General features: G+C 33.7%; 3 protein-coding genes and 1 non-coding gene across 9 annotated transcripts; 2 read left to right on the forward strand and 2 right to left on the reverse strand.

The window, feature by feature from the left end:
- Positions 1 to 1448: 1448 nt before the first annotated feature.
- Positions 1449 to 6271, reverse strand: LOC110673782 (shaggy-related protein kinase alpha). The gene is made up of 13 exons (XM_021837014.2): positions 6105 to 6271; positions 4853 to 5021; positions 4662 to 4754; positions 4426 to 4485; positions 4043 to 4315; positions 3715 to 3789; positions 3297 to 3353; positions 3024 to 3164; positions 2885 to 2935; positions 2625 to 2720; positions 2453 to 2536; positions 1923 to 2025; positions 1449 to 1826 (listed from the first exon to the last, which is right to left on the reverse strand). The coding sequence occupies exons 2-13, from the start codon at positions 4961 to 4963 to the stop codon at positions 1744 to 1746; spliced, it is 1227 nt and encodes a 408-aa protein (XP_021692706.1). The 5' UTR covers positions 4964 to 5021; positions 6105 to 6271; the 3' UTR covers positions 1449 to 1743.
- A 5281-nt stretch (positions 6272 to 11552) lies between these two features.
- Positions 11553 to 17271, forward strand: LOC110631423 (ATP-citrate synthase alpha chain protein 2). Of its 2 annotated transcripts, XM_021779281.2 has the most exons (13): positions 11553 to 11709; positions 11860 to 11978; positions 12161 to 12337; positions 12434 to 12595; positions 12726 to 12806; positions 15187 to 15238; positions 15556 to 15670; positions 15790 to 15871; positions 16027 to 16122; positions 16225 to 16326; positions 16421 to 16537; positions 16630 to 16746; positions 17037 to 17271. In XM_021779281.2, the coding sequence occupies exons 2-13, from the start codon at positions 11880 to 11882 to the stop codon at positions 17106 to 17108; spliced, it is 1272 nt and encodes a 423-aa protein (XP_021634973.2). In that variant the 5' UTR covers positions 11553 to 11709; positions 11860 to 11879; the 3' UTR covers positions 17109 to 17271. The 2 variants fall into 2 exon arrangements, with proteins under 2 accessions (XP_021634973.2, XP_021635042.2); XM_021779350.2 differs by lacking the exon at positions 11553 to 11709 and having other exon boundaries at positions 11729 to 11978.
- A 554-nt stretch (positions 17272 to 17825) lies between these two features.
- TRNAD-GUC (transfer RNA aspartic acid (anticodon GUC)) lies at positions 17826 to 17897 on the reverse strand. The gene has a single exon. It is a non-coding gene; the product is annotated as a tRNA-Asp (tRNA).
- A 961-nt stretch (positions 17898 to 18858) lies between these two features.
- LOC110631555 (E3 ubiquitin-protein ligase HEL2) lies at positions 18859 to 23781 on the forward strand. Of its 5 annotated transcripts, XR_009147780.1 has the most exons (10): positions 18859 to 19013; positions 19202 to 19258; positions 19927 to 20111; positions 20306 to 20608; positions 20979 to 21187; positions 21272 to 21338; positions 21435 to 21524; positions 21642 to 21704; positions 21877 to 23595; positions 23635 to 23781. XR_009147780.1 is itself a non-coding variant. In XM_021779602.2 (9 exons), exons 1-9 carry the CDS (start codon positions 18890 to 18892, stop codon positions 23497 to 23499), a joined length of 2721 nt encoding a protein of 906 aa, XP_021635294.2. In that variant the 5' UTR covers positions 18859 to 18889; the 3' UTR covers positions 23500 to 23781. The 5 variants fall into 5 exon arrangements, 4 of the variants coding, with proteins under 4 accessions (XP_021635294.2, XP_058000580.1, XP_058000581.1 ...); XM_021779602.2 differs by having other exon boundaries at positions 21877 to 23781; XM_058144597.1 differs by having other exon boundaries at positions 18860 to 19013; positions 21290 to 21338; positions 21877 to 23781.
- Positions 23782 to 24413: the final 632 nt, after the last annotated feature.

Genomic DNA, 24413 nt, shown 5'->3' on the forward strand with positions numbered 1-24413 from the left:
AAAATTTTGAGGATAACAATGAGAAAATAAGGAAATTTAACAGCAAAATCATCAATCAACAGTCCTTTAAAAATTCAGCAATGAATGAAGTTGAATTTACCCAGAAAAGAGCTTCCTCCAACTAATTGATTTCCTGGAATAATCGGTGACTGAACATTATTCATAAGGACTATAGCTGAATATCAAAATTGCATTAGATATATATATTAAAAAAATAAATAAAACAATCATCTTCACTTAAATAATAATAATAATAATAATAAACAACTTCCATAGGCTATATCACACATTAATTACTTGAGAACAAAAAAATAAAAAGAAAAACTTTACCTTGAGAAATACTGACATGATCAGGTTAGCTTGTTTCTGTCGGTGGGATGAAAGTGCTTGCAAGAATCCCCACAAGGATAAAATCCCTTCAAAACGTACCAAAGAAATACACAAATTTGACAACTAGAAGCAACAGATAAACCAAACCAAAAAGTTATCACAGAAAAAGATAACATTTTGGCGAATCAATTGCAGAATCTTTTACTAAAGCGACCGCTGCCATTGATTTAAGCTTGATTCGGGTCTGAAATTCAATATCAACCAAAGCAAACCGTTATTTCCGTAATATGCATTACAGGTGCTTATGAGTGGATGATGGAAATACCTGGGGATCTGAGGAACTAGTACCAGAGGGATTTAGCGCGTATATGAACGAAAAGAATCGAGCCTAAATCAAGTACCTGAACAATTATAAATAATATAAAATAATTTAATTAATTTAATTTATAGATACACGATAGATTGAATGTATTTAACAGTTTCTATACATTTTAGTGTCAGTTTTCTAAATAATTAGATTACTAATTTTGATAACAAAATTATCCCTTTCTCCACAAAAAGTAGTAAAAATATTAATTAAACTGGATTATTTTCTTACCTAAACCACTTACAAGAACTAAAAATCATTTTTTTTTCTATTAATTATTTATTATTGTGAGATTAAAAATAAAGAAATCAAATTGAAGAGAAATTTATGATTCAAAAGTCTCTTCTAAAAATTCTAAAATACCTATATATGTGATTTTAAAAGATTTACAAGGCCATTTGGTATCCATAATATCTTCTATTTTTTTATTGTTATCCAATTATTTAATCTAATATCAAATATGCATAGATACTAAAATTTCATGACATTGGGAGAAAGGAGAGTTCTCACAATTGAAAATCAATGAGAAACCAACTAAAACTGAAAGACCATTGAACCCTGAACTCGCTACAATTGAGTGAGAGAGAGCAAGAAATTGGCCACCAAAGGCATGTTCAAATTGCAGGTATTCAATCACCAGCAGTCCAGCACAAAAAGGAAGGTAGAGCTGCCCTAATAAGGCTCAGGCTTCAATTAAAAAAAAACTGTTGAGCCTGAGCCTAAGCACCCTCCATCATCAACATAACAATAATTAAAACACAAAATACATGTCTTCTAGTAGTAGAAATATAAATAAGACACTTGATCTTTGTCAGCTTTTGTAATGTTACAATATGTTGTGATACAGGAACAGGGTAAATCAGACCACCCATGGAGGCTTGGGCAAACATCAATAACCATGTCTCTAAATCTGCTTTTACATAATAACAAGGTGATACAACAAAATCACGTAGAAAAGAAAGATAACCCAAACAGCATAGATAGAGGGAACAAACGCCATAGCTTCCATATCTGGGATAATGCAGACATCTACATTTCACGTTCAATCATGAGCCAACAAAAGGACATTGCTTCCGTGCATGCTCTGGTATCAACTTCGTCAAAGTCTCAGCTGTGACACCCTTCAATTCTACATGATCAAGCAAGAGTAACATCGTTAAGAAGCACCATGAAAATAGGGATAGTAACTTGCTACAAAGTGACTAGTTTGACAACAACTTCCTACCATGAGATTTAAAGTTAAACAACGGTGGAAGGAAACGTCCATTTGGCAGGCGTGTGTTCAGGTCACGTAACTCATCAAAAAAGGGATGAGTCAGGGCATCCAACTGCAATGGAAGTAAAAAAATAAAATAAAATAAAATAATAATAATAATAATAAATAAATAAATAAATAAATATTGAAAGCACAAGGATCCAATCCTAGCAAACCAAGACAGCATTAAATCAAACAAAGCATAATATACAAAACTGACACTATGATCATAAAAGAACATCTAGCATGTTCAGTTTATGTAATCAAAATTAGATCACAACACAGCAACAACAAACTAAGCTCTATGTATTAATTCTGCTGACTCCTAAGTCTGAATTAAATGACTGCATAGCTAATCAAAAGACTAGCAAAATATAACAGCAAAAAAGCAACATGAATGAATGGGGGAGACACATTCATTAATGTATTCCTTAGAAACTATTACACACACACAGCATGACCTAGGAAAAATTAAAAAGGAAAAAAAAAAAAAAACTCACAGCAGTGCACCGGAGGTTAGGAGAGTATTGCAGTAGCCTTGAAACAAGATCAACAGCTTCAGGAGGCATGCGCTTGTGGAATATCTAGAAATGAGGAAACAAACAAGAAATAATGAACAATAATGCTGTTTTTAACCAAAAATGCAATCCATCTGCCTAGAATTCTAAATACCTTGTGCCATGGGTGAGCTTTAATCTGAGGAAATTTATATTCTGTGTAATTTGGGTTCATGCATTTAATTTCCTCTCTTGTTGGAGTGCCCAAAACCTGCAATAAATGAAGCGCTTACTTATAAAAGCAATGTTAACCAAACCTGGAAGAGTTTCCATTTTGCACCATACTCGCAACTAACAAATTACACTAACCAAAGGTGGATTTAATGTAAAACAAATGTCACTTGATAATTAAAAAGTTAAAAGATGCAAAATTACCTTGATAATCTCAACAAGCTGGTCAACTCCACTTTCACCAGGAAATAGAGGCTGAGAGAAATGATACACTTGTTAAGATTTTCCGGAGATTACATACACAAATAGCCAAACAATGAACCTTGTATACAAAACTTCCTACCTGTCCAAGAAGTAGTTCAGCAAGAACACAGCCAGCAGACCAGATGTCAATAGCTGTTGTGTACTCGGTTGCCCCAAATATTAGCTCTGGTGCTCTATAATATCTAGAACATATATATGATATATTTGGCTCCCCTTTTACCTGTCAAAAGAAATTACCATACAGACTCAATCCCAATTCAAAGATAGAACTTAAAGAAATTACCATACAGACTCAATCCCAATTCAAAGATAGAACTTTAATAAGAAAATAACAAAGAACAAACAAACATACCAAGACTTTTGCACTTCCAAAATCACACAATTTAACCTGGTGAGTATGAGGATTTACCTGCACCATGAAAATATTTTTCAGCTAACTTGAAAAAGGTGCTGAGTGATTTAAAATAAAAGAGCATGTGGACATAACAAATTGCCCATCATGCAGTCCAAGTCTCTAAGAAGTTAAGCAGTTATTTCATGTGAAGTTACATAGAACCATACTTAGAATACATATAATATAATATTATCATCCTCCTTGTATAATAAGATTATTGAAACAGAGATTTGTGCTGCAAGCATAACAAATACCATTTTGATCATATGATTAATGAGCACCAGTGGCTTCAGCACAATTGCATATTTGTATATAAGCTTTCTTACTTCAATAACACAGCTGTATATAAAACTTATAAATGCCCAAGTGAACATACCAAAAGGTTTTGAGGTTTAATGTCCCGATGGCATACTCCAATTGCACGATGGATGTATGACAGTGCCCTGAAGATCTGTCAAATTATCAACAATATATCAATATATTGCCAAAGTCAATCCCAATGAACTATTGTTTCAAGAAGACACCATTTCCAGCATCAAATGAAAATTAGCTAACATTGCCCAAAGGCAAAGATGAAAAATAACATGACAGAAATGGACAAAAAAGGTAACAAAAAGAAATGGCAAATACGGCAACCATATCAGCTTGTCCCGTTCTCTAGTAAAAACCATCCTAATACCAAATTAAAGTGACCCACTCAATACCTGGTATGCATAAAGTTTCACATATATCAGTGGCATCCTTTGATTCAACTTGTTGTAGTGTTTAATCACCCGGTGAACAGTTTCAGGGACATACTCAAGAACCAAATTAAGGTACAGCTCATCCTTTTCAGTTGTTGAAAAGAAGCAATGCTTTAACAAGACAACATTTGGGTGGTCAAGAAGACGCATGGTTTGCAGTTCACGATTCTTATACCTCTTATCTTGAAGAACTTTCTTTATAGCAACAGTTTCACCAGTTTCCAAACATTTTGCCTGAATTGAAAATCCCGACTATATTAATCCTTACAAGTTAGTTCCAACCTGGAAAAGGCATACCAATACATATTACCCAATCACTCAAAACAAATGCAATAATGTCATACCTGGAAAACAACCCCGAATGATCCATGCCCAACAACACGCTCAGCCATGTAGCTTATTGTCTGGAATTGGTGATGGAGAACATTACATATGAATGAAATGAGCAATATGATACAAATCAGGGGCAAAAGAATAGAGAATTCATTTTGGAAGCATCCCCACCATATCTAATGGGGCTTGAGAGTTGGGACCAAATAGGATTCAGCAACTCTTGATAAGGGAAACAAAACAAGCATACCTGCTTTGGCTGGCCATTTCTACCACCAATTGTTGTAACTATAATATGACCTGTCTCTGTACCATTGCCATCAACTACTGTTGCTTCCATTTCCTACAAAGTGAGGAGAATTAGCTAGTAAACTATATTAAAAAACCAGTGAAGCAAAAGCAATGGAGGCAAATAATAGGCGGATTCACAGAATGCCATACTTTGTCATCCCTAATTTTCATATCATTCATTTCCTCAGGTAATTTATCCACACCAGCATTATGGCCACTAGCTTCTCTCATACCAGTAGGTGCCACACCCACAGAAGCCATTCGTTGGACAAGTTTAAAATGTTTCTTATCCTTGCACTGTGATAGAACTAAACATTACCTGTGAGTGACAATCAGAAAACATTAGCAAAATCACAAAACATAAATTATATTTCTCAGCTCACTCCTACCGTAAAAGCATTACAGATTTTTTTAATGAACTAAAACAAGCACATAGAGTCATATATATATTTAAAAATAAATAAATAAATAAACGAATCCTAATTCCAAACCCAATTAGAACCAGAAAACTACTATTTATATATCTAAGCACAAACTTCATAACTGATGACTGAAAGTACTAAAAAAATTTCAGACTCTTCTACCTAGGTTCAAAACCAAGAAATTCAATCCTTTAACCAATTTCTTCTGCAAAACACAATAATATTGAAGAATTTATTTTTGATTTTTTTTTTAATAATTTAAATTAGTATACAATATCTCCTAGCGAAGTTTAGGCTCAATTAGCAAGAGAACTGACTATGAAATCAAATAATAACCATATGTCCATGCACAAGGCAATCATCAAAATATAAATAACAAATGCATTCCAGTTTTGGGAAAGCCTACATAAATTTATGAATCAACTTCAACAGATTTCCATACAATAAAATTTATGCAATTCTATTTAATGTCATATACTACCATATAAATCGCTTGACCACAATGAACCCAAATTTTCTATACACATTAAGATACATGATAATCAAAAGGAAAGCCCAAAGGAGATTCTGAACATCCACAAACAGAGGGAAAAATATATATTGAAGCAATTAAGTCACAACCTTACATCCTTCCAAACACACAAAAAAAAAAGTACAATATGAAATATACGACAAAAAAAAAAATCGAACACCAAATTTCCCCAAAATACAGAGGATCAACGAAATTCAAAATTTAAAAACATCAAGGAGATTATTAGTCAAAAGAAAAAAAAAAAAAAAAAACTACAGTCCCTAAATAACAGAACAAGCGAATCCACATGGCCAAATCAAAACGCCGACGAGATCCAACCCAACACAAACCGATCCAAACCGACAAATACCATAAACAAAAACCGAAAATTTATTTCAAAAAAGGCACCAAAATTTAGAAAAAAGAAAATACGAACTTCAGCCAAAACAGAGAATCAGAGAAAGCCTACCGAAATACCCAGAAAAAATCCTGGGTATGAAGAAGAAGCAACCAAAACGATATCGTATTCAGGAAGCTGGGGATCAGACAATAGAGAGAGAAAGTGGTAACGATAGGTCCATTTTTTGTAGGTTTATGTGTGTATAAGGGCCTTCAGCTTTCTCTTTTGGTTTTTTGTTGTGTGCCTTTTATATATATATATATATATATATATAATGCGCTGGTGCAGTCAAAGAGAATAATTAAAAAAAAATAATTATAGAAAAAAAAGTAAAATATATAAAATTTGGAAAATAATTATAGAAAATGTAAATTATTAGAAGTAGAAACTTGCTTGGCTTTTCCTCTTCGACCCTCCAAACTTTGCCTTTTTTTATTTATTTGTTTTTCTGAAATGTAAATAGAAATTAAGAGCGTTAAAATTTTAATTTAAATCTATCAGTAAATAATATATTTTTAATTACTATATAAATAGGTATTAAAATGTCTTATTTCTTTATTTATTTTATTTTTTAATTATCTCTCATATTTTATAAGTTTTTATTAAATAAAATAAAATAAAATAATAAAAAATAAGGAATTAAAATTATTTAACTCGTTAATTTGAGACTCGAAAAACTTCCCATATTTCCTCCAAATGTTCAATCTAGTGTCCGTCAAATTCACACATCAGTATCGTAATTGGGTCCTTGCGGTGGTGGGTCTTGAACCTCGCTCACCTCGACATTTTATCCAGTGTCATGCATGCACTCACTGGCCGCCGGTATGGACATTTGGGTTTTCCGCAATTCGACTGCAACGGATTGAGACGCCTTCACTGTAGCTTCAAGATAGTTCTCCGAGAAAAATTTATTGAATTTTTGTTGAAATATTTTTTAAAATTTATATATTTATTGTTTGAATTTGTTATTATAATATGTTAATGAGTTTGTGCAATGATGAATGGAACTTAAAACTTATAATATTATCAAAATTTAAAAATATTTAGCTGATTGAGCTATCATCGATAGGGGTGTGCAGTTTTCGATTTAAATCGAAAAATCGAATTGAATTAAATCAATTAATTTGATTCAATCGGTTTGATTTTAAAATTTAATCGGTTCGGTTTTAAAATTTAATCAGTTCGGTTTATAATTTTGATAATTTTCGGTTAATCGGTTCGGTTCGGTTATTTTCATAAAAAAAATCAAAAAAATCGAACCGAACCGAAATTATTAATATATATAGGAAATCAAAAAAATCGAATTAAATTGAATCAAACCGAATTGAAATCAAAGAAAATCGAACCGAACCTAAAGATTTTTCAGTTTTGATTTCTAATTTTTTTTGTTTTTATGTTTTTATTATTTAGATTTAATGTTAAAAATATGAAATTTTATAAATTTCGGTTTGATCGGTTTAAAACCGAACCGAACCGAAATTTATTGATTCGATTCGATTCGATTTTCTCTTATCAATCGGTTCGGTTCGATTTTTAAAATTTTCGATTTTCGATTTTCGGTTTTATCGGTTCGGTTCGGTTCGAAACCGAACCGACCGTTTGCACACCCCTAATCATCGATGTTAGAGTTTGTTATTTTTATGTTCCCCCTTATTTTTATTTTATTATTATAAAATCCCTAAACTTAAAAAATATTTCATAAAAATTTCTAATATCAAAATTTCATCACATATTTAATTAATTTGATACATGGCAATATTACAATGTAAAATAAAAATGTCAAATTATATTTGACATTATTATTTAAATTGTAATTGAGAAAAATATTTTTTAAAATATATTGGTCATAGAGTATTAAAATATAATTTAAAAATAAATTTGATATATTTTGATATAAAATTATGTTTTAGTAAAAATCAGGTTGAGTCTATATTTTTCAATTTAGACATAATAACTAATTGATTAACATTTTAAATCATTAAGGATCAAATCTTCACATTTCCAAACAATAAGGACTAATGTTTAATTTGACAACTATATATATATAATTTCAAAAAGAAAAAGGTTTTAAACAGTAAATTATCACTAAATTATGCAATAATTAGCATTTGAATTCTTATATTTTGATAGATAAATGAAAATACATATAAATTTAGATTTTATTATTCCAACTCATCACTCCATTCATTTTCTCAATTTATATCATTAGTGATAAATAAAAATACCTTAATAACCTCAAAATAATTATTATTTGACTATAAATTTTGCAATTATAAATACTTTTATTATTACTAATATTTTTATCTCTCGTTGACCTCATTTTAATATGCGCTAACGGTTAAATTGATAAAAATTTAAGTAATCAAGCTTTAGAGATATTTTCACTTATTTTTACAGATACAGGGCTTCAAGTGTTAATTATCGAATAATACAGGGATGAAAAAGTAATTTATTATTTTTAAATTTTTTTAATAGGAACCCAAGGAAAACTGGCAAGACCACTAACATATAAGTAGCCATTTCCATGGATCCAACGACCCACCCTTCTGGGATTTTTTTTGTTCCCGGCCTTTGCTTTTGTATTATTCTTCAACCTTTTCTCATTGTAAGTGTAAATTTCAAAAATTTCCAAGGATGCTCTGTTTTCAAGTCTTTCACAAATTTCACACATTTAGGGTTAGTTTTTTCATATTGCATATTAATCGAATGATCGCATGTCTATGTTTGTAGCCTTTGGATTTCAACTTATTTTTTGCACGGATTTTGTTTATTTCCTTGTAATTCGAAGGATTCCAGCACCAAATGTAACTTCAAGCCTTTTTCTTTTCTGGGTCTTTGCAGCTGGTTCGTAAGATTGAGTATTTAACTGCAGAAGCTGAAAAAATCGATTTGTGATTCTCTTTTTTTTTTGTTAGTTTATGATTCTTCGATACGGAAGTGAGATTTTTCTGAGATTTCCCATTTTACATAGGTAATTAATCTAGCTTTTTCTTTAAAAAAAAAAAATCACTTGAATGATTGATGGGTGGGAGTCATGAACAGCTATTTTTTTATCATTTATTTGTGGGTGCAGAGATGCTGTGTTTTTTGATACAAGCGACATGGGAAATTGTAAGTTTATCTTCTGTTTGGTTTATGAGAAAAATGAATATAAGTAAAAGCAAACTATTGAAATGATATTTTAGTGTTGTTTTGTCTGGGAACTTGAAGTTGGAACTATGAACTTAATTTTGGTGGAGGAAAGTGCTTTTGCTGATTTGAACAAAGCAAGACACTCAAGATGCCTCCTATTTCTAATAATTTTTTACCCTTCTGTGCAATAATAGGGGTTGCTCTTTTATCTTAGGATCAAAGATTATAAACAACTAAAAGTTCATTGTCTAATAAATGTGAGAAGCACTGACCCTCATATATTTCTTGTCACATTGCAGTTAGTTAGTCCTGATTTTTTGCACTCCAGGAAAAATGAGAAAGAAAAAAATATCTTCTTTTTAAATTTTTATTTTAGCCATGGAAGTCTATTTAGGTCAACCTTTTGTCAAATGGTGAGGGGGAAGAAGTAAACTGATAGTTGTTTGCGATTTATAGCTGTTTGCAGGTCAGCATGCTTATCTAGCGGAGTTGATGAGAAATAAAAATCTGTATTTGCATTACATTCAATGGGCAATTGCAATGCTAATGCCTGGCCTTTGAATGGCAAGGCTTCAGGAGCCACCAATCCTTATTCTATAAAATAAACTTGGACTTCCAGAACTTGTTAAACTGGGCGAATGATGTTTGGGGCCAACCTCAATTTAGAGCACTTTATCTCGAGTTTGATCAACCCTTGAGAGAGCTTGGGTTTCATGGGGTGCCACACAAAGCCTCAGGTTTTATTATCCCGACGTCAACCTGCCTGGTTGAATTGATAGAGACACCTTTTGTTGTGATCACACTGAGTGAGATCGAGATAGTTAATCTGGAGATAGTTGGTCTCGGGCAGAAGAATTTTGATATGATTATTGTATTTAAAGACTTCAAAGGTGACATCATGTCCTTCGTATAGAGTTTATTCCTTCCACATTGAAAGATAAGATAAGAAGTGGCTTAACACGAATGAGGAAGACTCGGATGAGGACAAGGGAAAGACATGGGAAGAGTTGGAGAGAAGCAAGCTATGTAGACAGGTAGAAGGGGGATGACTCAGACAGTGAAGAGGAGAGAAAAATTAGGAAGATGAAGGCCTTTGGTAAGGTTCAAGCACCTTATAGAAGGAATGCTGGGATTAGTCTTCCCAAAAGGCCCAAGTTAAGATGAATGAAGGTACCTGTCTTGTTTTATTGCTTTGTTGAAGGTAACCCAGCAGGTGCTACACTGATAGCTGGTAGTTGCCTAATCTAGCCAATAAGATATCTCTCGTAAGAAAACATTTACTGAAAATGTTTTTGTTATAGTGCTGCTCTGTTTGGATCTGGAACAAACTTGTTAAATTATATAGTCTGTGCTTGTAAAATAGTAGGTTAATTTTAGCTGATCAGTTGCTTGTAAAACACTGGGAATCAAAATTTTCACAGAGGTTTGCATATTTTTCTTTCTGTATCTTGATTTTGTTTTTTTTCCTTGGTTGCCTTATATTTTCTTAGAGAATTAGCAGTTGGATCATTCCCTTCTCATATGGTCGGATGAGACAGCTTGAAGTGTGGGTTCCATTGATTATTTCTGCACAATCCATATCCAGGGATGGTGCCATGTTGAGGTTTTAGTTGCCCGAGTCATTGATTGGACTCGATGGAGACAATATATAAACTAGTGGTTGAAAGTTGAAACAGTTGAGGAACACAAGTTGAATTGAAATTGAGAAGATGTTGCATTTAAATCATTCAACATCATCAAGAAAACTGAAAACTACATGTGGGTTCAAAGTTTCATAACCGAAAACAGTTAGTATAATTGTAATGAAAAATTATACGTAGATGATACTACCAATAGCCTACTTTTACTATCAAATTTTTGAAAATCAAAACAAAAAATAGACATTGATAAAATGTTAGCTAAGAGTCATCTTTCCTCATGCATCGTCCCACAAAGCACATGCTTAACTGATTTCTTTCAATCACCTAACCTCTAATACCATTACCAACAATACCATTTTTCTTTCCCTTCAATACATATTTTCAAAAATTCCAAACTCAAAAGGTTGCCATATGCATAAAAGCTATGTTCACAACTAATTGAGGTTAACTTAGTTAATGAATGTGAAATACAATCTTAAATAAACATAATGCAAGCCAAAAAGAAGAATAATTCTTGTACAAACAAGATAAAGGTTGGTATTTTACTAATCCACCTATTTGATATGGCAGTTGAGAGTTAGTTGTTATCGATTAAACATTAAAAAATAATACTTAAAAAGTTAAATTTTTTCTAATATAATTATAATTGAAATCACTCATTTTTATTATGCTAAATTTACCTAAAAAACCATACATATTTATGCATAAAACGAAGCACCACAAAGCAACTTGCAAAGTGTAGTTGGTGCATTTGGGGCATTAAATTGACAAATTATTGGCCCACACTTGGGTTTGGTCATTATAAAAATTGGCACCAATTCCTCCCTGCCCAAATCGCCCACCAACCAAGCGCATCCTCTGGCTCTCCTGACAGTCTTCTCTTCTCCTAGTAGTTGCGTTTGGTGAGTTCTGAAAATCTTATCTTTGAAGCAAAAACTTCCATTTCTCTCTCAATTTCTCAGCTTTTAATAGCCCCTTCTTCTCCTACCTCAACAGAGTATACTTATAAACCCGATTATCCTTAGTTACTCTACGTGCTTGTGTTATTGCAGATCCTGAATTGAATTTGATAATGGCTCGAAAGAAGATTAGAGAGTATGATTCCAAGAGACTTCTCAAGGAGCACTTGAAACGCCTTGCTAATATCGATCTCCATATCTGCTCTGCTCAGGTTTCTATCATACTTACTATGTGCATGCATCACTTTGTATTTGCGATTTTAGTGATTAAAGAAATTGATAGTCCAACAATGGTGTGGAAGTTGAATTGTTTAACAGTGGGTGGATTCGATTTTAGCAAATTTTGGTGAAATTATAGTGGGTTTTACTTTGATCTGTCGATAATGTGGTGTAGGTGACTGAGTCTACGGACTTCACTGAGTTAACAAATCAAGAACCATGGCTTTCTTCTTCAAAATTGGTGGTGAAGCCCGATATGCTATTTGGGAAACGTGGGAAGAGCGGTTTGGTAGCTTTGAATTTAGATCTAGCTCAAGTTGCTGAATTTGTGAAAGGACGCCTTGGTGTTGAGGTGATCATTCAATCAAGCTAAGTGGGAAGTTTTTGTTTCCCTTTTATTTTTGTTTAGTGATTTAGATCATTGATATGCGAATTTAATTTTATTTAGGTTGAAATGGGCGGCTGCAAGGCACCAATAACTACATTCATTGTTGAACCATTTGTTCCACATGACCAAGAATTCTACCTCTCAATAGTTTCTGAAAGACTTGGCTCCACCATTAGCTTTTCAGAATGCGGGGGTATTGAAATTGAAGAGAACTGGGATAAGGTATACTTTTCTGTTAATTCTGATTCACGTTCTTTATTTCTCCCCTATTTTTCTATTTTATGTTGCTACAGGTGGAATTTACAGCGAAAATTCTTACATGATTTTTTTTTAAAATTTTTTTTATTAACAGGTTAAGACCATATTCCTTCCTACTGAGAAACCTATGACCTTGGAGGCATGTGCTCCATTGATTGCTACACTTCCTTTGGAGGTTAGTGTCAGCATATTATCATTTTCCTGAATAGCGTTCATATCAAAGTTACTTTAGATACAATTTTCCTCTAAAAGAGTAAGAAAGAGTTTCTTTAGACATAAAAAAGGCTTTTATATTCTTGATGGATGCCATCAAAATTATCGGCTTTTCTCATAGTGTTAATTTTATATATGTTATTGACTACTGTATAAAGTTATCCTGGGCAGTCTCTGTCACCAGCAGCGGTAGAAATGTTCATCTAGGATCACTGGATCAGTATGAGATGAGCAGGAATAGAATATATGTCAATAATAAGAGTAAAAGAACATCGTTGCTTCCTGATGGAAGAAGAGCATTATAACTTGTTGACACTGTTAATATAATTTTTCTGGTCAGAAATCTGAGAATAGCTGACTTGCCAAAATAAACAAATGGATACACAACTGATTTTATTGATCATGTTGTGCATTGCGAAAACATGTAAATTGTAAATAAATAAAGCAAACGTACAAAACACTAATATTTACGTGGTTTCCCCTTTCAACATAGGGTTACATCCACGGGCATGCCATCTTCCACCGTTAATAATAATAAATCATCATTATAAGCTCAAAGTTATACTATCCACAAACCTAATTACACATAAGAGAACCCATACTGCATAACTGCTGATAGTAAATATATTAGTTAGTCCCTCTCAGTCTCCTTTGGATATAACCTAATATATTTACTATTACAATGCTGCACCACAAAGGGTGCCTTCAACTATATGGGCAAGAGTCCTCTCACCAATGGACAAGAATCCATTCCTCTTAAATTTTATATCCTTACTCCACCTTGGACCAAAGCCTCTCTTCATTGCGATAAGCAAATGCCACTTATCAATGGGCAGAGGCAAATCTTCAGCAATTGGCAAAGCACCTCTCTACAATGGGTGATAGCCTCATTCCATGAGCTGAAAGCCAAATAACCTTTTCTACCATTCTCCTATTTATTGTGTTAATTCTCTCAATCCTAATCTGATTAGGATTTCCACTCAATTTAGAAATAACACTAAAATAAGAGTTTTACTTTATATAATAAATATTCTTCTATCCTATTAAGAAATATTTCTCTCACTCAAATTAGAAAAATGTCTCTCCAAATCCTACTGGAATTTTGAGTCATAATTCTAACAATCTCCACCTTGACTCAAAATTCATAAACTATTGCATACCTCAAATTCTTGAGTGCCTTCAATCATCACATCTTCATACTTAAGTTTGAACCCTTCAAATCATCGATCTCTCCAATATTCATCTTGGGTGTAACTTGTTTTTTTCTTCCAAAAATTTTTGCGTCATCTTCTTGATTTTGCATTAAGAGCTTCACCTTAATTTCAACTCTCCACCACTACTATTGTTGCACGTGCAAATTTCTATGTGTCGCAATAGCTCCACCTTCAACCAAACTCACCAAGATCATCCCTATGCTCTGATACTATTTATTGTGCACTGCGAAAACGTGTAAACTGTAAAGAAATAAAGCAAACACATAAAATACTAATATTTACGTCGTTAACCCTCTCAACATAGGACTACATCCACAGGTATGACATCTTCGACTATCAACAATAATAAATCATCATTATAAGTTCAAAACTATACTACCCATGAATCCAATTACACGCAAGAGAGCCCATACTGCATAACTTCTCATAGTAAATATATTAGTTAGTTCCTCTCAGTCTCCCCTAGACATAACCTAATATATTTACTATTACAATACTACACCACAAAGGGTGCCTTTAACTATATGGACAAGAGCTCTCTCATCAATGGACAAGAATTCCTTCCTCTTGAATTCTATGTCCTTACTCCACTTTAGGCCAAAGGCTCTTTCCACTGCAATAGGCAAATGCCCCTCATCAATGGGCAGAGCCAAATCCTCAGCAATTGGCAAAGTCACTCTCTACAATAGGTGACAGTATTACTTCATGAGCTGAAAGCCAAATAACCTTTTCTACCATTTTCCTATTTATATTGTTAATTCCCTTAATCCTAATCTAATTAGGAGTCTTGCATAATTTAGAAATAATACTAAAATAAGAGTTCTAATTTATATAGAAAATATTCCTCTATGCTATTGAGGAATATTTCTCCCAATCAAATTAGGAAAAAAACTTTCCAAATCTTACTAGGATTTTAAGTCATAATTCTAACATATCAAGCTATAGCCAGTGGTGGGGTCATCAAATGATGGGCATGGTCAATGTTATTAGATGCATGTAGCTTTCTAATGCATTTCAACTTTCTCAAGATTGACAATTCTTGTAGTCTTGCATTTTTGTTGTGTCTCTGTTGCTCTATGAATTCCAAGGTATTTAGTATTTGCTAATTCTAGTTCTAAACCATTGTAGATTCGAGGTAAAATTGGTGGCTTCATAATGGGCGTCTTTGCTGTCTTTCAAGGTAAGTCATAAGTGTGGTTTAAGGTTTCATAATTGAATTATCCTTGCCATATTCATTCCAAAGAGGAAATTATTTAACTTGTGGAGAAGATTTAGATTGCCTTTATCTGAAAAATTAAGTGAAATAAGCATTAAAAAAACATAAAGTTAGTTAACTTTAGGACCTATGATGTTTTGAAAATAATCTCATGTTTGCTCTCTCTGTTTTAGAATAGAAGAGATCCTCTTTTTATGAAAGCTCTTGTTCATCACTACTAATTATGTCAAGTTCTTCATGTTGGGAGCATTCACTTCTAACTGTTTTTCTTATTCTCACAGATTTGGACTTCAGTTTTCTAGAGATGAATCCGTTTACCCTGGTAAATGGAGAGCCATATCCATTGGATATGCGAGGAGAGCTGGATGACACTGCTGCCTTCAAGAACTTCAAGAAGTACATATTTGTTGACATTTGTTTTTTTTGTAAAAAAAGCTGCTTATTTGACATTGAAGTTGTGTAGTTGAATATGTTACATGATGTGGCTGTCTCATCCAAATGTTTCTATGCCATAGGTGGGGTAACATAGAGTTTCCTCTCCCTTTTGGACGAGTTCTGAGCTCTACTGAAAGCTTCATTCATTCACTGGATGAAAAGGTAATTCCACAAATGTCCTAAGCACTACTTTTTTGTATTTTTTTGCCTTTGATTTATCCTATCTAGTTTATCTAAGCCTGCGTATTATAATGAAGCTGGAACTGCCCCCTTCTAACCATAAATCATGTAGACTGATGACATTCTTGTGTCTACAGACAAGTGCGTCTTTGAAATTCACTGTTTTAAACCCAAAAGGTCGTATCTGGACGATGGTAGCTGGAGGTGGTGCAAGTGTTATATATGCCGATACTGTAAGTTCTTCATATCACATCTTTGGCGTTCTTCCAATGGTCATTGCAGGGTCTATATATCTGTTGTTTTAATTGTATGGCATTTTCTTTTCATTTAACTAGGTCGGCGATTTAGGTTATGCATCAGAGCTTGGCAACTATGCAGAATATAGTGGAGCTCCTAATGAGGAGGAAGTCTTGCAATATGCAAGAGTTGTAATTGATGTAAGAGAACAACCATATTCTTCGTTAATTCTTTTGTTTGCAAAAAATGTGGGCTCCCATGTATTGAGGAAAAATGTACCTGAAATTGGTGCAGTGTGCTACTGCTAATCCTGATGGTCGTAAAAGGGCCCTTCTTATTGGAGGTGGCATTGCTAACTTCACAGATGTTGCAGCTACTTTCAATGGTATCATTCAAGCCCTCAGAGAAAAGGTATTTTTTCTATTTGAATTGACTCAAAATTCAGTTCAAATGTTTAATTTACCTTATTCTTGAATTTATCTATTCTTTTCTCCTCTCAACAGGAATCCAAGTTAAAAGCAGCAAGAATGCACATCTATGTTCGAAGAGGTGGTCCAAACTATCAGATTGGTTTGGCAAAGATGCGCTCTTTGGGAGAAGAGTTGGGGGTGCCTCTTGAGGTATGAAATGACATGATGCACATTTTTAATTGGGCCAGGTGATCCTTAATTCCACACTTAAACAAAACTTATAATTAGTAGCTGAATTGCATACTACCTGTTGGAAAAACAGGGATTCTTTTTTGCATTAAAAAAAACATAAATTTCATTCTACCTTTGAAGACAGTGAAGTAGAAAAATCCAATGGGCCATACTTGTGATTAGAAAATATATATTTCTGCTTTCCATTTTCCATAATCTGGAAGTCATTTTACATTTACATTAACAGAGTCAATTCATTTTCTCTGCAGGTTTATGGGCCTGAGGCTACAATGACAGGAATTTGCAAGCAGGCCATTGATTGCATCATGTCCACGGCATAGTTTTGCAACCCATCTTTTTATGGATGTGTATGGAGAAAAATAATTTGGAGCATTGTGTGTTTGAGAAGATAATTTTGTGTTGGGACAATTATTTTGTGTACAAGGCATGAACACAATTGAAAATTTCCTCTTTTTAATGAAAAACTTGATTGAATTGTTTTGGTATTGTGCTTCTGGCATTGATTTTCCTTGTCACATGAAACAATTTTGTATGGAAAATTATAAAATGCCAAGTTGAGACGAGAAAGAGTGCTAATATTTCCTTTATCCTATGAGCTTCCTTAATGGTTAAAATAAAGGATTTGTGCATAATTAATTACTTCATCTTCTTATTTTAAAAAATATATTAGTGTCTGTTTTTTTGTTTTGACTATTTTTTAATTTTTATCTAAATTTAAATTAAAATTTTTATTAATTAATATATTCAAAGGAAAGAAAAATTATTATTATTATAAGAACTAAATAATTTCATAATTAAAATATATATATATACTATATAATTATTTTTTTTTAAATATTAGGACTAAATAAAATTTAAGTTTAAATAAAATATAAATATAAATTAATTAATGTGCTTCTCAAAATAAAAAGATTAAATAATTAATTTTATAAAAATAAAATATTAAATAGTAATTCTTCATAAAACTAAATGGTGTGAAGCTCTGGCAATTAGCCCAGATTGAGTAGCCACCTCTCAAGCCCAAAAAAAAAAGGGTACGCCGTTGCCGGGGATCGAACCCGGGTCGCCCGCGTGACAGGCGGGAATACTCACCACTATACTACAACGACGGAGTTAAGCTATAAATCACATATTGACTTCTTTATAATTAAATTCTTAGATTAATTAATTACATAAAACATCATATTATATATATATATATATAATAGAATATTCCTAAAAATCTAACACATGACTATTTTTTTTTTAGTATTAAAACATGGTTAACAAGTGGCGTTATCTTTTATAATATTTTTATATAATATTTTTTATTATATATAAATTATAAATTATTTAATAATTATTTTATTAATATTATAATAAATAGTTATTATTATAAGATAATTTATAATATATTAATATATATTAATTATATATATTTATATTGATAGATTTTAATTATTTTAATTATAAAATTTTTATAAAAAGTTTGAAAGATAAAAGTAATAAAATGATTTTAAAAATAATTATAAAAGAATTTAAAATATTATATTAATTTTAATATGATATATAAAAAAATATCTATAAATTAAAACTATTAACAAATATGGACAATTCCTTAATTTTTAATAAAATAGCATATTAAATAGATAATATACGAAAACATGAGACTCTTCCCTATGTAGCAATGGCAATGGGGCGGGTCAAGTGTGGGAATCACTTCTCTCGTCCCCAAGCTCACAAGAGTTTTAGGTCGGGTTGAGACATTTCTCGGTGGGGTGCAAGGTGGAATAGAAAGAGGCGGGCAATTTTGCCTACAGAGAATTTTTTTTATTATTTTTTATATTTTAATTTATTAATATATAATATAAATTTATTTATTAAAAATAAAGAATAGCGGGAAAAAGGCCTTTCTATCCCACCCATTGCAAATTGGGGTAAGAATGAAGTTGGGAAAAATTAATCGGACGGGTCGGATTGGATTTAGAAACTTTTGCCGTCCTTATGTCCATTTTTTATGTCATGAGCAAACGACATGTCGTCACAATAAACGGGCCAGCGTTTTGCAAATTTTGTAATTCCGTTTGCAAACTCAGGCCCAATTGCCCGGTTAGGCGAGTTAATGTGCTTCTCTGCGCGCCAGTCATCGTCCCCCGCCACAGCGCCTTTATTTCCCAATATTTCTGTTTGGTTCCTGAGAAGAAGACGCAGCGAAAGGCAGAAATCAGCAAATCGCTATTACAACGGTGAAAAAGGAAAAAAAAATAAGAATAAGAATAAAAGAACCCCTCATTTTGTCGGTTTGCTTTTAATTACTTTATAGCACGAAATTCAAAGAAAGAAAGCTTTCTTCACTTCACGAGTATCACACGATCGCATTTTCATTTCTCTCTGGCAAACCCTAATCTACACGTTAATTCAGTTTGCTTCACAGATCTGCTCTTATTCGGTGTTGTGATCCTTCTCACCGACAAACTTACTCTCTTTTCAGGTTCTCGTTCTTTTTATTTTTTTTTTCATGGGTTTTTCGTGTGAGAATGATCAGTTTCAGTGGATGCAATTTAGTGATGTAAATACATTCATGGTTTTGTGGGATGCCTGGGTTTTGGATGGAATCTGGTTTGTACTTAGTTTTAATCATTAGTCAACTGTTTTATGATTTAGTAAATTTTAAGTTATAAATTGTCAACTGTTTAGTCCTTAGTCAAATTTGTTTGAGAAGAGATCAAAAAGTTGTAGTTTTTCATAACAAAGTATGCTGCTTTAATGGCGCTGCAACATAGTATGAAAATACTAACAGTTTTGCTTTTTGTTTCTATAATGAAGTTGAAGCTCATGTCATGTCTTCTCGAGTTTCATAAATTTTAACCTAATAATCTCTTTTTCTAAATTTACATTCATTAGAAGTCTATGACCTCTTCTCTTGCGGCTTCATTTACCTAAAGATAAATCTCCCAAGTCCTATGCATAAGTCTTCTTACTGAGAAAATAAATTTCTTGGAAGATTTGTCCATATAATTAGGAGTGGGAACTGAGAATGTTGTCTTCTTCATTTATTTATGATCTTTTGCTTTCATTGGTGTTCATTCCCTCTCTCTCTCTCTCTCTCTCTCTCTCTCTCTCTCTCTATATATATATATATATATATATATGTAAAAGAGCAGAACTCAGAAGCTATGGATGATAGTTGTGCTGTCTGTGCTGAGACACTCAAGTGGGTTGCTTATGGACCATGTGGCCATCGGGAGGTCTGCTCAACTTGCACAATCCGTCTCCGTTTCATCTGCAACGATCAATGTTGCTGCATCTGCAAATCTGAATCCAGTATCATCTTTGTCACCAAGGTTGGGCATTTTTATTTCAACCTCAGTTATAATTCGAATTTGGGATCTATGATTTTTATGTTTATATATGACACCTAAATTTCTTTTCTTTTTTTTTTTTTTGATAATTAATTTCATAGATGTGATTTCAGTGTGTTATACCACTTATTTGAGGATGAATATAATTTTTTCCCCTCATTCTGGCCCTTTTTTAGGCTCTCGGTGATTACACAAGGATGGTAAATGATTTCTCTGCTTTCCCAGCCAATCCAATTGAAGGCCAAGTTGGGCAGTACTGGTTTCATGAAGGTGCACGAGCATATTTTGATGATCTGGATCACTACAAAATGATAAAGGCCATGTGCAGGCTATCATGCAATGTTTGTGACAGAAAGAATGAACCAAAAAGCAGAAGATCAAAAAGAACAGGAGATTTTAATTGCATTGAGCAGCTGAAGATTCATTTGTTCCACCAGCATAGACTGTTTATGTGCAGTCTTTGTTTAGAAGGCAGGAAGGTAAGATGTGTGTACTTGGCAGGTAGCATAATGGCTTTTGTAACTAAATAATTGTCCTTAAGCATTCTGTTTTCGGAAGAAGAATCAAGTAGTGTTACAATATGACATTCAAAACAGCTTCATTTAGCACTATCACTTCGGTTCACAACCAGCTAAATTTGTGATATGGAAACTAACAAAACAGAGTTTGATTTCTGAAGTTCTCTCATGTTTAAATGCAAAACCTTAGAATTCTTTTTTTATATATATTTACATTTTTTTAGCTGGGGTTTGGATGGAGAACATGAAATTTCTCAGTTTCGATATCTTCTTTCTGTTTCTTTTCATCCTAGAAGGATGGACTCTGACTTTGAGATGAACTTTGAACCAGATATTTATAAGTGAGCAAAAGTTATACAATAGAGCACAGTTGAATCAACATGTGAAGACTGGTGACTCGGTGGTTGATGGCAGTGAAAGTGAAAGAGGTGGATTTATGGGCCATCCTATGTGTGAATTCTGTCAGAACCCATCCTATGGGGATAATGAGCTTTACTTGCACATGTCCACTGAGCATTTTACGTGCCATATATGCCAAAAGTAAACCCCTGCCCTCTTCTTCCCGCTTGTTTCAGAAATTTAATTTGTGTTTTGTTGTTTGAGTTATCAAATGAAAGCATTCAGCTATCTTGTTCAATGCAGGCAGCATCCAGGACGATATGAGTACTTTAATGATTACGATGATTTGGAGGTTAGTTATATTTAGTTTTCATGCTGGTTAAATTATATGCTTGTCATTGTACTTTCATGAGAAATATTCCTGTTTAACTGACAAAGTTTGTCTCAGATACACTTTCGCCAAGGACATTTTTTATGTGAAGATGAAGCCTGTCTTGCGAAAAAGTTCATTGTTTTTGCAGCTGAATCCGAAATGAAGGTGTTATCTAGCACACTTTATATGATGTACATTTTTCTTTTTCTTAAGCATTTTTCAAAGTTTTTTTTTTTTTCATGGGTGTACTATATAATTCAGACTTGTTATGTACTTCCATAGAGGCATGATGCCATGGAACATGGAGGGCGCATGTCTCGTGCTAAGCGTAATGCTGCACTGCTGGTGTGTATAGACTTTTTTCCCTCTTAGTTTTTGCAATGTTGGAGATATTTTGGCTTATCCGCTGCATTTGAGCTCTTTATAATATTTTAATGTCAGCATATTCATGCATTGATTTGCATTATTTTTTCTGGTGGATATAGTAGTGTTCTACTCTTTCTTTCCCTGTATCCAGATACCAACAAGTTTCCAGTATCGGCAAAGTTGTGAACATGATGATGGAAATCATCCCCGCTCATCAGACATTCAACTTTCCATGGCAGAAGATAGTCGTGAGACATTTAATGCTGTTAGGTTTCATGACATTTCCTTGAATGCCCAAACAAGTCACAGAGAAACAAGTGAAATTAAGTCAACTGTTAACCCATTTGAGCCATTAGCTGGTACCGACTCTGAGCCATCTTCAAGTTATTGTCTGGTTTTAGGGCATAACTCTACAAGGACCCTGCTGGAAGAATCATCCTTTCCCCCACTTCCAATGGCTCCAAGAATCAGTGTGCAAAGATCAAGAAATGCTATGAATGGGTTAAGTGGGAACACAATGGCTGCTCACCTGCGTCACCAGAACACTGTAGAAGTTCTTAATTGTTCTCGGGCTTCACCAGCAGCAAGTCATTACCCTAGCTCTTCAGGTAGCATTTCTTACCACTCGAGGCCTGTGTTGGATTCTGGGCTTTTATCATCATCTAGTTCTCAAAGTTCTTCCCAGAGTAAACCGGCAGCTACTAATGAATACGCACTATCTGGTCATGAAAGCTCTATTCAGTCTGGACCATCAGCTGCCAATGACCTAGTTTTGTCTTCAAGTTTTGCAAGTTCGTCAAGGACTCAAAGTAGCACTAGCAAGGTCTATTGTTCTTCTTCAGCTCAAAACCTTGTAGACAGAGAAACTCATGACAAATCCTTTTCCGACCCTCAAGTTGACAAATTGACCACAAGTAGCAAGCTCCTGCTGAAAGCTGAAAATGTTGAATCTGCTAATAAGGCTCTGGTGGAAAAAATTCGTGCTGCATTAGATTTTGATCGGGACAAATACGCTGCATTTAAAGTAATATCTGTGGAGTATCGACAGGATTTAATTGATACTGGGGAATATCTTGCCTATGTGCATCAATTTGGCTTGTCACATTTGGTTCTGGAGCTAGCTATGCTTTGTCCCAATGCTCAGAAACAAAGAGAGCTTGTTGAGATTTACAAGTATAATACAAGGAGGAATGGTTCTAATGAAAATGGTTTAAGCATTGTCAATGATCATTCCAAAAGTAAGAAAAGTTCAAAGAAAGGTAAAGAGAAATGTGAAGATAATGGGATCTATCTTCCAGAAAATGCTCTGGCAGAAAATGGTACTAGTGCTAGTGAGATGATGAACTTGCAGTTAAACCATAAACCTTCATTGGATGAAGCAAAGATCTCATCAAAGGTTGTATGTCACTCTGGGAAAGGCAAATCAAAGATTTTGGTTGAGGAACAACAGAGCCTAAATTCTTTAATAGAGCCGAGGAACAATAATGATACTCAGTCAGGTAGTGGTTGCCCAGAGAAGAATGTGGGGGCTCGGGGAGGGAACAAATCCCATAAAAAAATGTCAAAGTTCCTTAAAAACCGACTTGGTGATATATCAGCTGCTCAACTTCTAGATAAAGACAATCCTGGTGCTGGACCTGACGGGAATGATGAAAAAACATGTTGGAAGAAGAACCCACCTGAAATGTTGCCAATTCACGGAGTTTGGCACAATGGTGGAGGCCGGAGACTTGTGGTGATGACCCAGAGAAGACCAAAAAAGGTGATGACGTAGAGAGGCTGCAAGGAAGTGCCAGTTTGTAGGAACAGAACACCTGTTGGCAAACTTGATTATAGTATCTTTTTGTACTTTTTTCGACATATGTTGTAGGTATGCATTATATGACGCTTCCTACTTAAGACTGACAAGGAACTAGGTTGTTATTGTATATATTTTTAAATGTAAGTGGAGATCGATGACAATTTCACATTTACATTTCTTGACTTCATGTTTCTTTTGCTTAATGTAAAATTGCCTCATCTGTGTAATGTAAAATTTTTTAATAATTTTATACAATTAACCTCTTATTTCTTTTGAAGTGAAGATGATGAACATTTTCTTTTCAAATTCCATTTCATTTCATTCCTTTGACTTCATTTTTGTCCAAATGTGGTAGAGTAAGGGAACCATGATTTTAAGTAGAGTAACTAGCTTTACTTTAGGTTTTGCCATCAGGTCTCAACAGAGGGCAGGTGCCATTCTTGTTGATTCAGTGAGGCGGACACCAAGCTTGGTTGCAAGAACATGGCAAAGGGGCATAAGCTCGGGGTTTCATCAGTGAATGCCCGAGTAGCATAGCCAAACGTGTGGCCTTGATCACCGGCACCGATCTCCTTGAGGGGCTTGGTGAGATGGCCATGAACGTCTTGGGCAGTATCAGGACTTAGCTGCTCAATGTAAACTAGAACGTTTCACTTGTCAGCATCAAGACCCACATGGCCACATCAATGACATCATCAGAAACGAATCCAATTGAACGGAAGGTGTCACGAACAATCTTCTCATAGTCTATATTTGCTTAGGAATCTTCAACACCAGAAGCAATATCCACTTGTGAAAGCGGCTTAAAATCGATCAACTTCAAATTGGGTGAATTTCCACTTTTACTGATCTGACTCAATGAATCAAAACAAAATTTGCCGCCTCTA

Source organism: Hevea brasiliensis, chromosome 3 (genome assembly GCF_030052815.1).
Source record: "Hevea brasiliensis isolate MT/VB/25A 57/8 chromosome 3, ASM3005281v1, whole genome shotgun sequence".
Lineage (NCBI taxonomy): Eukaryota > Viridiplantae > Streptophyta > Magnoliopsida > Malpighiales > Euphorbiaceae > Hevea > Hevea brasiliensis.